At 43.0% G+C, this 15,431-nt stretch overlaps 1 protein-coding gene across 9 annotated transcripts in view; it reads left to right on the forward strand.

Annotated features, from left to right (window-relative positions):
* The window catches only part of polybromo (protein), a 52,010-nt gene extending 36,584 nt beyond the window's left edge, over nucleotides 1-15,426 (forward strand). For 6 of the 9 annotated variants that reach the window (XM_065222973.1, XM_065222974.1, XM_065222970.1 and 3 more), the window contains one exon: nucleotides 15,114-15,426. In XM_065222973.1, the coding sequence (XP_065079045.1) occupies nucleotides 15,114-15,418 (305 nt within the window). In that variant the 3' untranslated portion in view covers nucleotides 15,419-15,426. The remainder of the gene's footprint in view (nucleotides 1-15,113) is intronic. The other 3 variants (XM_065222967.1, XM_065222971.1, XM_065222969.1) reach the window with 1 other exon arrangement.
* Nucleotides 15,427-15,431: the final 5 nt, after the last annotated feature.

Consider the following 15,431-nt stretch of genomic DNA (forward strand, 5'->3'; position numbering starts at 1 on the left):
AAAATCGAAGATTGTAAAAAACAAGCAAACTAATTGTAACATACATAAAAGTGGCATAAAAGTTAATTTTCATGGGTCATATGTGAAAAAATTGTTTTGCTTTCATGAATTCCTTGACAAATTAATAAGGTTTTAAAATGGCTTTTATGAAGAAAACTTGCAGGCTGAATTGTATTTATCTAAAGCCATTTTGCTTGATCCTAACACGTTCAGTTTTGTGGCAGCATTTATGGAGGCAAAGTTGCCTGCCAAAAGTTAAACGTCAAAGTTTGTTTATCTTGCGATAGTTGCGCTGTGGGATCCAGGGTTCTTCCAGGTGGTTTTCTCCCGATAGATTGGGAGCAGTTACTCAGATAGTTTGCGATACTGTTTCACAACATTTCGCATTTCGAACAGCTAGAAGCACAATCATTCCCAAAAAAGATCCCCTTCTTCCGGATGGTTACGGAAGTGCACCATCCAACGATGCAGGGATGTAAGCTTGGTGAATTTTTCGAAGAGTTGATTCTTTCGCCGAATAAAATCGCTGCTATGGATCGGAAACCAGCTAATCTCCGCTAACTAACAGTTTCAGTGGTTTGCTGTCGGTTGTCATCTATTCGCAAGATCTGGAGAAGGCTGGTATGTTTTTTAAACTTTCGAACTTTCGACAATGTTTTATGAATTCGAGGGGCCCACTCAGTTTGCTCTTCTCCGCCAGATGGTCAGTCTTTGATGGTGTGCTGGTTCTTCTAAAGAAGTAAATTTTGCTGAAATTGACTTGAATTTCTCATCCTACTTCGTCTATCCTTCGAGATTTCCTTGGCATAAATTTGGCTTTTATTTATTATGAGGAACCATCTTTTAAGCTCAATTTGTAAACAGAGTAATTGGGGAGTTTATGATGCACTTTAAAAAGCCTAGAAAGCAACAATAAATGCTTTTTGCTCTAATGGTTTTAGGAATGCTTTTATAATGATAGAACACGTTTATAAAGTATTTTATCAAGACATTAATAAACAATTGCTAATGACATTTATGCTTGAATTACAGAACAGTTTTAAGGAGGGATTGAGAACTGATTTAAATTTATTTTAAAACAAGACAGTTTTTGACTTTGTTGCCAGCATATAAAAGGTTTTTAAAACAGCAAAAAGCTGAATTACTAAGTAGGAGTGGTTTACACTTTGAAATGCTGTATTTAAACTAAATGGATTGTTCATTGCCGTTATAAAACCATCATAAATCAGAGTGGATGCCAAATGATTACTGAATTGTTACTTGGGATGGTTAATTGAACAAATGGAAAGTGAAGCTAATATCCCTTCCAACGAGAAATCAGAACATCTGAACATCAGAAGTCCATTCGACCGATTCCAAGTCCATTGGAAGCTAAAATAATAATATTTATTTAGTGAAAAATACGACTTGGGTTTGATGCTCAGATTGAATTCAAGTTGCTTAAAAGGAAACCAATGATTATCTACGGTAATTAAAAAATATTAAAAAAAACGTAAAATACGTTCCCTTTATTTGAAAAATCTGTATATTTTTCAAAAATCTGTAATCTGTATCCAAATATTGAAAAAAATAAATCTGTATGATTACAGATAAATCTGTATATGTGGCATCACTGCCTACACTGAGTGGCGCTCTTTGCGTCGGAGCCGTCGGGGCTGTGGGGCTGGCTACACATTTTCGATATATCTGGGTGTGTTTCTTTCTTCTCTTATCCGTTGCTTTATACTTACGTAGGGTGAAAGGCTAGCAAACTTTGTTTTTGCATGATTCTCTCTTTGTGGATTTCAGAAAAACAGTACTTTGCGTGTATTGAGTGATCAGATGGCAGCCCTGCTCGTATCCAATCCATTCCTATCTATTTTTTCTATCCCTGCTCTGTTTTCGTCAACACGACACACTTAAAAATCCCATCAATTATGTTTTTTTTTTCCAGAAAATCGTTCCCCCTGTAATAAGCGATAAATTTACCTTAGTAAAACAAATTATTGAATCATGGAACTTACTCAATTTCTCTTTGTTTGAAATATTACCAGTTCTTTCAAGATTTTGCATTCCCTTACGCGTTTTTGTTTATAAAATAAATTTTAGAAAAACATAATACGAGGGTTGGGGAAAGTGGGGCAATGTGGCCACCCGCTTAAAAATCAACTTATTGAATGTATTTTTTCAAAAAATCTGTAGCAGGCGAAGCCTACTTCAACTATCCATTTCATTTAAGTCTAACAAAATACTTTTCTCTAGAGCAAATATTCGAAAAATGTTAGACTAGCTCAAAATGTCAAAACTGTTAAGATTTCTGAATCAGAAAATAAGTTCCTTATAACTTATTGTTTTGAAATTCCTTCAACAGCTTTATAAATGGTCATTGGTTTCTTATACGACACGATGTTTTTCTAGAAATTTAATAGTCATTAAAGATTGTCTTAACAAAATATTACTTAAGACCATAAGGCAATATGAGCACCACTGATATTTCAACTTAAATTCTGTAATTTTGCATTATTCCGTTCAGAAATATGACTGTATCATATGAAATCACGTTTCGAAACAGCTGCTTTGGTAAAAAATCAGCCATTCACAAGACTGAAAAAAATATAGTCTTACCGTATGCGTGATAATGTTTGCATCATTGAGCAATGTCAAAAATTTAAAAAAAAATCAAAAATTTCGTTTTCGAGTTTTTTTTTTTATTTATTTAAAGGGATGTTTCTCAGAGTCTTAAACTATGTTAATCATCGATCGAGTTTCCACTTGCTGCAATTGCGGCCTCCACACGCTTCCGGAATGCACGGCAGGTTCTAATAATGTAGTCTGGATCCATTTATCTCCAGGTACGGGTCAATGTTTGTCTGAGGCTTGCTATACTCGGGTGGCGTTTAGAACAGGCCTTGGCCTTATTGACGCGCTATATTGAGTAATCCAGCGGATTAAGATCGGGGCTGGATGGCGGCCACATATCCTTCGCCCAGAACGGAAGATGTTCCTGCAACCACTTCTGAGTGCGGTTCGAGGTGTGACACGGAGCCCCATCTTGTTGAAATAGAACATTTGGCTTCGGACCGTACTGTTCTTTGATCCACGGAAGAACATACTTACTTAAAATCCACTTGGTAATCATGTGAGTTTTTTTTTCCGTGCCCTCGACTTCGCCCCGCAATCTTCCTTTACGATCTTCCGTGCCGTAAAGTCACTGATCCCGTTTTCCTTATTGCACGCACTGGATTCACCCGAATCTTCCTTTTGATAGCAGCGATAACCCTCGGAACCCGAGATGACCTCGGACGACCTGTGGCCACCTTCGCGGATAGTTGTCCTTTCTTTTCTCGGTCTAAAACCATTTTGACGGTCCACCGGGACACTCCCACGGCGTTTGAAATGTCTTTTTGCGACATTTGCGCGTGGGACAAATCACGAATACGCTGCCACTTCGTCATGGTGCAACTGTCAAACTAAGTAAATCATTTTCTTTTATACATAGTGTCCGTCGGATAGTTCGGTGAAAAAGGTTCGCAAATGGACTGTATTTTTAATGTTTTTTTTATTTATACGGTTATAAACGCGTGTTTATCGTTTTGCTTTTCACGAAACAATAATTTTCTTCTTTTTTAGTTTGCCGTATTTCCGGCACAGAATGACAAAAAAATTCAAGAAAAAATGTAGGGCTGGGAGTTATCGTAGGGTTAAGAATTCAAAAAGTACACTGAGCAAAATTACACGCATGGATACTATTTTTCCTTTAACATCCTCCCCCTGTTGGGGTGGGCACCTCAACACCTTTCGATCTTCGGTTCTCCTTCTCCATCATAGATTGGCAGCACCGCTATCTGCGTCGTTGGTCGGCGATAAGTACCGGTTCTCGTGCGGACAGTGACCACACGTGTGATACCGTCCCTACCTGGATGCAGTTCAACAATACGGCCTAGCTTCCAGGTTTGTGATGGCATATTTTCCTCCTTTAAGATGACCAGTAGTCCATTTCTCAACAGCGTTGGATCCTTAAACCATTTACTCCGTTTTTGCAAACTGGTTATGTATTCATTCGACCATCTACGCCAAAAACACTGCTTCCGTTTCTGTATTAGCTGGTACCGCGAAAGGCTCGACTCCCTCAGGTCCTCATACAGCGGTTCAGCTATCGCCGTCAGTTCACGTCCCACCAGGAAGTGTCCGGGACTTAGGGCTTCGTATTCTACAGGATCGTCACTCATCTGCACAAGAGGCCTTGAGTTGAGTATGGCTTCCACTTGGATTAGGAGTGTGTTCAATTCTTCGTGTGACAAGTAGCTTTCGTTGAGGATTTTGTGAAGATGCGACTTCATACATTTAACATTCGCCTCCCAAATTCCACCCTGGTGTGGCGCTTTAGGAGGATTGAAGCTCCAGGAAATGCCACGTGGCTGACAGAAATCGTTCACACGCTTCTCGAGAATTTGGGACTTCAGAAGTTCAATTAGTTCGGTTAGTTGTTTTTCAGTACCACGGAAGTTAGTCCCGTTGTCAGAGAATAGATTCGATGGATTTCCACGTCGGCTTACAAACCGGTGGAGTGCCGCCAGGAAACCCTCAGTAGTTAGTGATGTCACCAGCTCTAAGTGTATGGCCTTGGTGACCATACATACAAACAAGCAGACATATGCTTTGATCCGTGGCTTACCACGTCCTGCCTTGATAAGAAACGGACCTGCGTAATCAACGCCGGTTCTAGCGAAGGGTTGAGCTGCTGTCACTCGACAACTCGGGAGATCACCCATAAACTGCTGTACGTCGCTAGGTTTGACCTTGAAGCATGTCACGCATTGCCTGATGACACGATGGATTGTCCGCTTCGCGTTCACCGGCCAGAACTTCTGCCGCACCGCAGCCAATAATCCGTTTAAACCCACATGCAAGTGCTCCCTATGTAAAGCTTCCACCAGGATGCTCGTGAAGTGGTGTTTCTCTGGCAGTATCATGGGGTGTTTTTGATCCTTTGGCAAGTCTGAGTGTCTCAATCGACCACCAACTCTCAGCAACTTCTCTCCGCAGTCGTAAATTGGGTTCAAGTTCCTCAGCTTTCCTTTAACTAACTTCCCCTTCAAGATGCAATCGATTTCATCACGGTACACTACTCGTTGAACTGTAATCACTAATGTCAGCAGGGCTTCGTTGTGTTCGACGTTAGTCAGTCTACCGCTTCTGCGATCGACCTGACGTTTATTTGCTCGACTGTTAAAAACAAATCGATTGATGTAAGCGAAAATCCGTTGTAACTTCCGGAAATTGCTGCATGCCAGAATAGCCTCATACGGTTCATTCAATCGTACTGTAAAAGTTACTATTTGTTCAATGGCTTGATCACCAACGTTTTCTATTTCTTCATCATACTGGTTCACTACAGTTTGGAGAAATTCAGGGCCAGTCCACCAAAGTTTATTCTCGATCAAGTCTTTTGGGAAAACTCCGCGCGAAACTAAATCGGCCGGGTTTGCCTTGGTCGACACATACTGCCACGAATCACTCGAAAATAGTTCGCGTATCTTCGTCACTCGATTCCGAACAAACACTGAAGTTTCTGATTTCATTTTCTTCAACCAGCACAACACTATTTTAGAGTCCGACCAAAGCACCACCTTATTGGTGTTAAATGCTAAGGTTTCGCGCACTTTTTTCATTTGCTCCGCCAGCAAAAGAGCTGCACACAACTCCAGCCGCGGTATTGTCATCTCAGTATCCTGCGCTTCCGTCGATTCTTTACGCTGTAACTCCTTGATGGGAGCCACTCGCGACTTTCCGCATACTAGACGCACCTCTGCAGTTCCATCGCTCTTTAAGCTTCGTAGGTAGATGCAGCAGCCATAAGCAGTTTTCGACGCATCCGCAAAACCGTGCAACTCGGTTACCGTTGAATCATCTACCGTAACTCGTCGCGCTATTCTTATGCTACTGATGCTACCAAGTTCCAATCGAAATCTTGTCCAAATCCGGAGCTGATCATCGGGAACAGGTTCATCCCACTCTACGTTCTTGTGCCAAAGTTGCTGCATAACCCTTTTGGCGATCACTACAATCGGTGCCAGTAATCCTAACGGGTCGAACAGCTTGGCCGTCTCCGACAGAACCGTGCGCTTTGTCGGTCTTTCCAAGCTTTGGTCGATCGGCTTGACCAAGAACATAAACTGATCACCAGCAGGGTCCCATAGTATGCCCAAAGTCTTAATGACTCCGTTGATGTCGCTCTCTTCGAAATTAAGCTGCCTTTCCCGGGCTTTATCTGGAATCCCTTCTAGCAATTCTTCATTGTTCGCACACCACTTGTGGAGTTCAAATCCACCTTTCGAAAGTAATGCAATCAAGTCATCACGAAGCTGCTTCGCTTGCTCTAGTGTGTCTGCGCCAGAGAGTACATCATCGATATAAAAGGACTTTAGAACTACCTCACTGGCGTCCGAAAACTCCTTTCTCTCGTCTATAGCTAACTGTACGATCGCTCTGGTGGCTAAGTAGGGTGCCGAAGCCGTCCCATACGTTACCGTTTTCAACTCTAATTCCTGCAGAGGATTGGTCCTAGATTCACGCCACAAAAACCGTAGGTATTTTCGGTGTTCTTCGTACAGCATCACCTGCCGAAACATTTTAGATATGTCTGCGGTAAATGCGTACTTGGGTAGGCGAAATCGCAAAAGTATATCAAACAACGCCTCTTGGACTGTTGGGCCTTTCAATAACACATCGTTCAAGGACAACTCTGTAGTGCTCTTTGCAGAGGCATCGAACACTACTCGGAGTTTTGTGGTTGAGCTGTCTGGCTTCATAACGCAATGATGCGGAAGGTAATAAGCGAACTCCGTACATTTGGCCTCGTCATCGGGTACAACTCGGCAATGCCCAAGAGCAAGGTATTCTTTAATGAAGTCTACGTACATTTTTTTCATCTCCGGCATCCTGTCCAATCGCTTTTCTAAGGAATCAAATCGTTTCTCTGCTTGCTTCCTGGATTCACCAAGATCTCCAACATTTTCACGAAAGGGCATCATGACGACATAGCGCCCATCGTCCAATCGACCATACGTCTCTATAAAGTGTTGCTCACATTGTTCATCGCACGAAAGAGACGAATCGCCCTCTTGCTCATCAATTTTCCAAAACTGCTTGAGCATCTCATTCAGCTGTTTGTTGGATGCCTCTGTCGAAACCGCCTGACAGACCTTCACTGTACTGATCCTCGAATCGCCACCTACTGGGCCCGAGACCAACCATCCCAGGAGGCTTTCTTGTAACACAGGTAGACTATTAGACATTTTAATCTTACCTGCTTGTATAATTTCGAAGAATATCTCTGCACCGACTAACATGTCGACGCGACAAGGATCGAAGAACCTTGGGTCAGCCAATATCATTGCTTCAGGAATCGGCCAATTCGTTGGGTCCACTTTCAGTGTCGGTAACGCTCCGGTTACCCGAGGAACGACCAGATAATCCAACAAAAATCCATAATCTGTCGTTCGAGACGTCACCTTCACACTCATTTTAAACTTCACCGTCGTCTTCATCCCGTTAACTCCAGCAACAGGAACGTCGATGATCTCCTTTGGTAAACCAAGCAAATCCGCCATTCTTTCCGTAACAAAGCCTGACATAGCGCCAGAATCCAACAATACTCGACACAAATGAACTTCGCCACGGCAGTCGTACACATTGACAACAGCTGTCGCCAATAAAACCTGCTTCGTCGTCGAGCTGTGTTCAAAGGGAACCGAGCATTTTGCCGCCGTCAGTGGTTGATTGTTGCCGGCTTCCTCGAGCTGTGCCGGAGCCGATTGGGCACCTGTGCTGGGAGCGTGTTTCTCTTCATAGTGCAGCAACGGATGGTGTTTCTTGGAGCAGGATGAACAACCTTTGCTAATCTTGCAACTCATTGTGCGATGTCCTCTCTTCAAGCAGGCAAAGCACAAACCTAGTTGCTTCGCTTTATCGTATCGACCTTTCGTGTTCAGCTTTTTGAACGTTTCGCACGAATCAACAAGATGCTTTCCACTACATACTACACAGCTGTCGTCAGTTTTCTGAACTGTCACAGTATGACTTTTGCTTGCAGCAGCTGCTGACAGGTTCTTCGGTGTCGTGGAAACTACTCGTACTTTCACAGGAGTAATCTGTTCGCAGCGCTCAAGGACATGGCAGTGCTTTCGTAGAAAGGAAATTGTATCTTTATACACTGGAAGCTTCCCATACTCAACTGATTGTTCCCAGCTCCGTCTGGTGGCTGGGTCCAGCTTTGACGTAAGCAGAGTGATGACAATCGCTTCTGCCATTTTGTCCATTTTCAACTGGTGAAACTCTAAGGACTCTACTCGTTTCACACAGTCATCAATCAATCTTTTCAACTCCAGAGAGGATTCCTTAGCCATCGATTTCAAATTGAGCAATTTCGTTACGTGGCTATGAATCACCATAGGCAGATTCTCAAATCGGTCGACCAAAATCTTCCAAGCGCCCTGATAGTTGTTATCGTTCAATGTTTGCTCATCGATTACGCCCTTTGCGTCACCAATGAGAGCCTTGTCCAGATAGTGCAGTTTCGTAGCGGGAGAATCGTGTATGCACTTATCAACGATGTCACAAAATCTTGCCTTAAACTTAAACCAATGTTCATATCGGCCGTCAAACGTAGGGAGCGGAGTCTGCTGTAGTACAAGTGAGGGTTGCATTTGGACCAGCGGATTTACATTGCTGATGCCAGACGGACCTGAATCATTAGCTGTGCTTTTTAACGAAATTATTCTTTCCCGTTCTATCTTCATCACCTCGGCTATAGCTTTCTGGTCATCCTCGTGATTCTGGATCATCTCACACAGAGCGATTCTTACAAATTCATACAGCTCCTCGAACTCGATGAAGAGCGGTTCAAACGCCGCTTTCATCGACGGGTCAGTGAGGTAAATCCTATTTTGAAAGCTGTTGTACTCATCGTAGGCGGAGTCTGCAGTTTTTAAGTACAACTTTAACCCGTGAATGTTAAACTTTTTGTGATTGTTATCGGATGCAACAATCGCATTTTTAATCCGCTCGACTTTTCCCTTCGTCGTCACACAACACTGGTTCAAAGCCTCAACTGATTCAGCCATCTTGATCCGGATGATCCGATCTTCCTGCACAATTTTCTGGTCGCGCACACTCTGAACTGGTGTCTTCCCTCTCGGGGTAAAAAAAGAAGACGGCGATACACCAGGCGTAAACAACACTTTTTTCACTCGCCCGGAGCGCAGATACATTACACGAATCCTCTTATTTTTCTTTCGTCTTCCTGAGACGCTTTTTCTTGCACTGTTCGTTTTTTGAGGTTAGACCTCCACTTTTTCTTCGGCAACAGTGTGCCACCGGATTTCGATTTTTGCCACACTAATGGTTACCTTTTCAGAAAAATCAAATCTTCACCTTTCCGATGTACACAATGTGGGAATCCCAGCGCAAGCAGATGTACACAGGTTTATCCAAACCGAACTACCGGACAATAAACACCCGTCTCGGGAGTCGCGTGATACCAAAGAAAAATAACCGCGGACTACGTTCTACGTGCGTCTTTATTTACAAGTTACAATGGACTAGTCAACAAACATAAATTGTACACACATCAGCAATTTATGCTTCGTCAGTCTCTCACTCTCACGCACTCATACACACTCATACGGCAGCTGTCATTCTCGATCTTGGGAGCCACTATAGAGACTCACATGATAGATGCGCGTATCCAGGGGCTTTCACTACTTACTTCCAACACTCCTCCTTAGTGAAGCCCACTACTGCATCTACTTACAACACTCCTCCTGTTCCGTAGCACTCCTCCTGCTTTACGTCACTACCGGCTGCCTTAGGTAGTACAGCCCTCCGATCCGGTCACCTATAGCAACAACCTTTTTGCCTTTCTGGATTCTGCAATCCTTCACACCAAACAGCACATCATAGCCATTGCTTGTGATTTGGCTCACTGACAGCACACTTCCGGACAATCCAGGCACATACAGCAATCCCTTCAGTTGCATGTCAACGGACTCGCCTTCCAAGCCGACTCCAACGATCCTTCCATGTCCGGTTCCTCTGGAAGTTACATTTCTCCCGTCCGCCAACGACACCTTCTCTTCGCAAAACGTCATGCTGTCGAAGCTCGCCGTCGAACCAGCCATGTGCTTCGTACAGCCAGTGTCGATGATCCAACGACCGTCAATCGACACATCACTTGCAGTCGTCGTCGTGAAGCACACTCCTCGACTACTGCCAATGCTACCGGCATCCGATTGCTTAACCACCATCGACTTCGCTTGGTTCTGCTGCCTCTCCGCCATCAACACAGGACAATTTCGCCGCAAGTGCCCTTCTTGCTTGCAATGGTAACAAACCCGTACAAAACTTCTCCGTTCTTCCGATCGCATTGTGGTTTTCATCGCCATTTCACTGGCCTTTTCATGCACTTTGTTCTCGCATCTTCTCCGCCACTCATCTAGAAGCTTACCTTTCACGTACTCCAGCTTCAGGTCTTCTTCTGGACGGCCTTCAAGAGCAGTAACGAGCGGGTTGTACGTCTCCGGCAAACTTGACAACAAAATCGCCACAACAAGATGTTCCTTCAACGGCTCTCCCATGCTGGCTAGTCGGTGAACCAACTCTGACGCTTGGACTAGATGCTCCGACATACTGCCATCTTCTTTCAGCCGCATCGAGCACAATCTCCGCAGTATATGGATCTTGTTCGACAGAGACCCTCGCTCGTGGTAGCCTTTGAGCTTGTCCCACATCTCATTTGCACTAGCAGCTCCCATAACATGGCACAGCTGACCATCTTCTAGCGCCAAACCGATCGTCGCTCGAGCCTTTTCGTTGTTCCTCGTCCAAGCTGCTGTAACCACCTCCGGCTTCGCGTCAATCACCGTTGTCCACAGATTTTCTTTGAGCAGCAACAACTCCATCCGGAACTTCCAAGTTGCCCAATTAAAATCGTTCAACCGGTCTAATGTTATCTTCGTCTCGGCCATTTTCCACGAAACAAAAACACTACGCGCACGGTCGGGCAAAGAAAACAGCTTCACAATCGAGCGAACAATGTTCACAATTCGATACTTTCCACAAAGTGTTCTTTCTTATTCCACTATAAGCTTTTTTTTTTTTTTTTTTGAACGAAGCGTACTTCTTCAGTTCAAACAATCGCACTTTTAGAGACCGGACCAGCAAACAATAAGTTTGCACTTCAGCCCGTACAGGAGAGAAAAAACAAAATTTCTCCTCCTCGAACAAAACTTTTTTCCGTTTCGTATTCCGTTCCGTGCTACACACTTGGCCGATACTCCACTGCCAACAGCACAATTTCACCCGACAAAAACGTTCAGCTGCGGACAACAGCACATACACCCGCCGGGGGAAATCCTACACCCGCCGCAGCTGCTCTTAAAACACCACTATCCGCTGCAACGTTTGCACACGGATTCAACTTCGTCTGACCGCAGTCCGATCTAATCACTCACTACCCTGGCCAGCTCTCCTGTCCAACCAGGAAGGAAATCGCATTTCCAATCGTGTCGATCGAAAACATGTCAAACACTTTTCCGGCTTCGCAAAGCATCGTCAAATCGTGATCCCGAATACGTCGAAAACACGTCACAATTTCTCTATTTCGCGCACGAGAAGAGAAACTCAAAAACAACTTTTTCACGCTAATTCATCCGGCTCGGATGGACCAAACAATGTCCGTCGGATAGTTCGGTGAAAAAGGTTCGCAAATGGACTGTATTTTTAATGTTTTTTTATTTATACGGTTATAAACGCGTGTTTATCGTTTTGCTTTTCACGAAACAATAATTTTCTTCTTTTTTAGTTTGCCGTATTTCCGGCACAGAATGACAAAAAAATTCAAGAAAAAATGTAGGGCTGGGAGTTATTGTAGGGTTAAGAATTCAAAAAGTACACTGAGTAAAATTACACGCATGGATACTATTTTTCCTTTAACACATAGCCTACTACGGTATGAGCTATAGGTTACGTGCATGCAAAGAAAACCAAGGCATTGTATGCACAGGTGAAACGGGAACCTTATTTGTACGATGGTGCAAACATTATCACGCATACGGTAATTTATTTTATTTTAGCATTAGCATCAAGCAAGTTGCACAAATTCGTAGGTGGTATAAGCATAGAAGTGGTATAAGCATAGTCCTTGACCATTTTATGTGAGTATTGCCACTCCGTCCGTAACCGTATTGACCGAGATATCGATATGGGATTGATCTCGGCCTCTTAGATGAAAGTAGCAGTATCTCTTATAATCGAGAACTGTCCTGGCCACGTCCTTGCAACAGCTGGGGATGGGAAGGATTTTTAGTTACACAGAAAAAAAAAAGTTGTTGAATATTAATAATAATATTAATATTACGGTCAAAATTTGGTCAATATCAACTTGACGTATTTCTTTCAATTTTGCATTTAAAAAACCTGAACACCCCTCATTTTGAAGGTGTGTGTGTGTAGAATGTTGCTCCTATTTTGATTTTGGAATTCACTCTTCAGTTGTCAAAATGCCGTCCAAGCAAGAAGAGCAGCGTATCAAAATTTTGCTCGCGCGTCGCGAAAATCCGAGCTACTCGCACGCAAAGTTGGCAAAATCGCTAAAAGTTGCCAAATCAACCGTTACAAATGTAATTAAAGTGTTTGGGGAACGTTTGTCGACAGCCAGGAAGTCTGGATCGGGGGGAAATCGAAAACCGGAAGCCGCTGAGACGACAAAGAGAGTTGCCGGTAGTTTCAAGCGAAACCCTAACCTCTCTCTCCGAGATGCCGCAAATAAGCTGGGTGTATCGTCTACAACCGTGCATCGAGCCCAAAAACGAGCCGGACTATCGACTTACAAGAAGGTAGTGACTCCAAATCGCGATGATAAACAAAATACGACGGCCAAAGCGCGATCCCGGAGGCTGTACACGACGATGCTGACGAAGTTTGACTGCGTGGTAATGGACGACGAAACCTACGTCAAAGCCGACTACAAGCAGCTTCCGGGACAGGAGTTTTATACGGCAAAAGGAAGGGGAAAGGTAGCAGATGTTTTCAAGCACATGAAACTGTCAAAGTTCGCAAAGAAATATCTGGTTTGGCAAGCCATCTGTACCTGTGGCTTGAAAAGCAGCATTTTCATAGCTTCCGGGACTGTCAACCAAGAAATTTACGTGAAAGAGTGTTTGAATAAACGTCTGCTGCCTTTCCTGAAGAAACACGGTTGTTCCGTACTGTTTTGGCCGCATTTGGCATCTTGCCATTACGGTAAAAAGGCCATGGAGTGGTACGCCGCCAACAACGTGCAGGTGGTTCCCAAGGACAAGAACCCTCCCAACACGCCAGAGCTCCGCCCAATTGAGAAATACTGGGCTATTGTCAAGCGGAACCTAAAGAAGACCAAAAAAACTGCTAAGGGCGAGCAGCAGTTCAAGGCAAACTGGCTTTCTGCGGCAAAAGAAGGTGGACAAGGTGGCTGTACAAAATCTGATGGCAGGGGTCAAGCGTAAGGCCCGGCAATTCGGATTTGGAAAAGCGGAAGCCTAACTGAATATTTTTCCTGAATTTTATACTAATTGAACTTGAAAAAGAAATTTAATTTGATTTTTTAAATAAACGATTTCACCGATTTACACGCGTTTTCCCTTGACCAAATTTTGACCGTATCACCCTTTACATCCAAACTGCTGCAATCAGGTCAATCCATCGGTTGTGTAATATAACGTTGTACGATGTACATCGATTTTGCGAGCAAAATTACATCCATTGATGTAATATTGTATCTGCTTTTTGCTATTACATCAGCTTGAATTACATTGATCGATATCACATTTTTTTGCTGTGTACACACTTACTTAAGGGAGATGCAGAGAACTCTACGACCGCTCATAAGTGTCACAGGAGTTTGGAGGTTTCTTAGTGGGGAGGGTAGGGCCATAAGTTCGGTAAACGTTGCTGGCAGATTTACGATAGCATTGGTTATGTTATATTTATGTGTCAAAATAAAGTAAATGTGTATGTGTGTATGTATGAGTGTCTGTGTGAGTGTTTTAATAAAAAAAAATGGATAGCTTTCACCAATTTTGTGATGTTGGAAGCTGTTTCTTGCTCTATTTGAATTCCTTAATGGTAAATTCATGGGATTCCATTGGGTTGGGTTTCTGGCCAGTTTCAAATTTTTCCAGATTTAGCAGATTTCTTCGTCATTGGTGATTCTTGAAAACTATCTGTGTAAAACAATTACCTATACAATATTTTTTTTAAATTTGTATGTGCCGTAGATAATTGTCAACCCCCTCCTCCCCCCCCTAAATTGTCTACGTAGTTTATGAACAGCCCCTAAGATTCAAAAGTTTACTTTTAATATTCAATTTGTATTCATGATGTAAAAAGGGCTTGAGACTATCCATTTGGTTAAACCTCATTCGAATTTTTCACTGAATTTTGTATGATGATTTTCTTAAGGTGGCCAAACTGCTCCACTTTCCCCTATATAGATCTTTTGTTGCAAAACGATACACCTGAAAAAAGCAGCATTTCTGTTAAAAATTAAAGCATTTATATTTCATAAATACATTAATTACTGTACTGTAGTACTGTAATAACGTACTCAAATTACAATCATTTCAGCTATAAATGTACAGTTTTATCTGATTGTGTATTTTTCATAAATGTAGTTTTCTTATTGATTTTTGATGGTCATCAATGGTATAATTTCCCGATTCTGCTACATTTTTAAACCAATGTTCAACTTTTAATTATTTTAACTAAAATGCTGTTCTATTTAAATTGCATATGGCACTTAAGTTACGTTAGCACGTTTATGGCATTTGATTTATTGCAGCACATTTTCAAGCTGATATAAAAAAAAATTTGGAAATTTTCCGATGAAGTTCTGGAAAAATCTTGAAAACTAAGGGAATTTTATTTAGCAAAATGAGTGGACACCCTGTATATAATTGTTTTTGTATTTAGTTGTATAATTAGATCATGCACGTTAAAGATGTATAATGCCTGATTCTACTAGCCACACATAAATGGACAATGCATGCCCAAACCTGGCACCTTTCAAATCAACTCATGAGGTTTCTCCCTCCCAGCAGTCGTTCCAGCACCGCCGGCCGAGCCACTGTTCGTCACTGTGCCACCCCGGCCGCAACGGGTGCTCCACTCGGAGGCGTACATTCGCTACATAGAAGGCCTCCAGAACAACTCCCAGTACATTACACCGTGGCAGAAAACGCTGACGGCAACACGGGAGACGGTTCCCAATCAGGACGCCAGTCGTCTACCGGTCCATTGGCTCGCTAAGAAAGGTCGCGAGAAACCGGAAGCCGTCATCGACGCCATCTGGCAGCTGCGTGGATTCCTGATGAAGGACGTCATACAATTCGATCGGTTCTGAATCTCCAATCTCG

This window comes from Ochlerotatus camptorhynchus, unplaced genomic scaffold (assembly GCF_037179485.1).
Source record: "Ochlerotatus camptorhynchus isolate MF236.1 unplaced genomic scaffold, CSIRO-AGI_Acam_v1.1 ptg000182l, whole genome shotgun sequence".
NCBI classification, from domain to species: Eukaryota; Metazoa; Arthropoda; class Insecta; order Diptera; family Culicidae; genus Ochlerotatus; species Ochlerotatus camptorhynchus.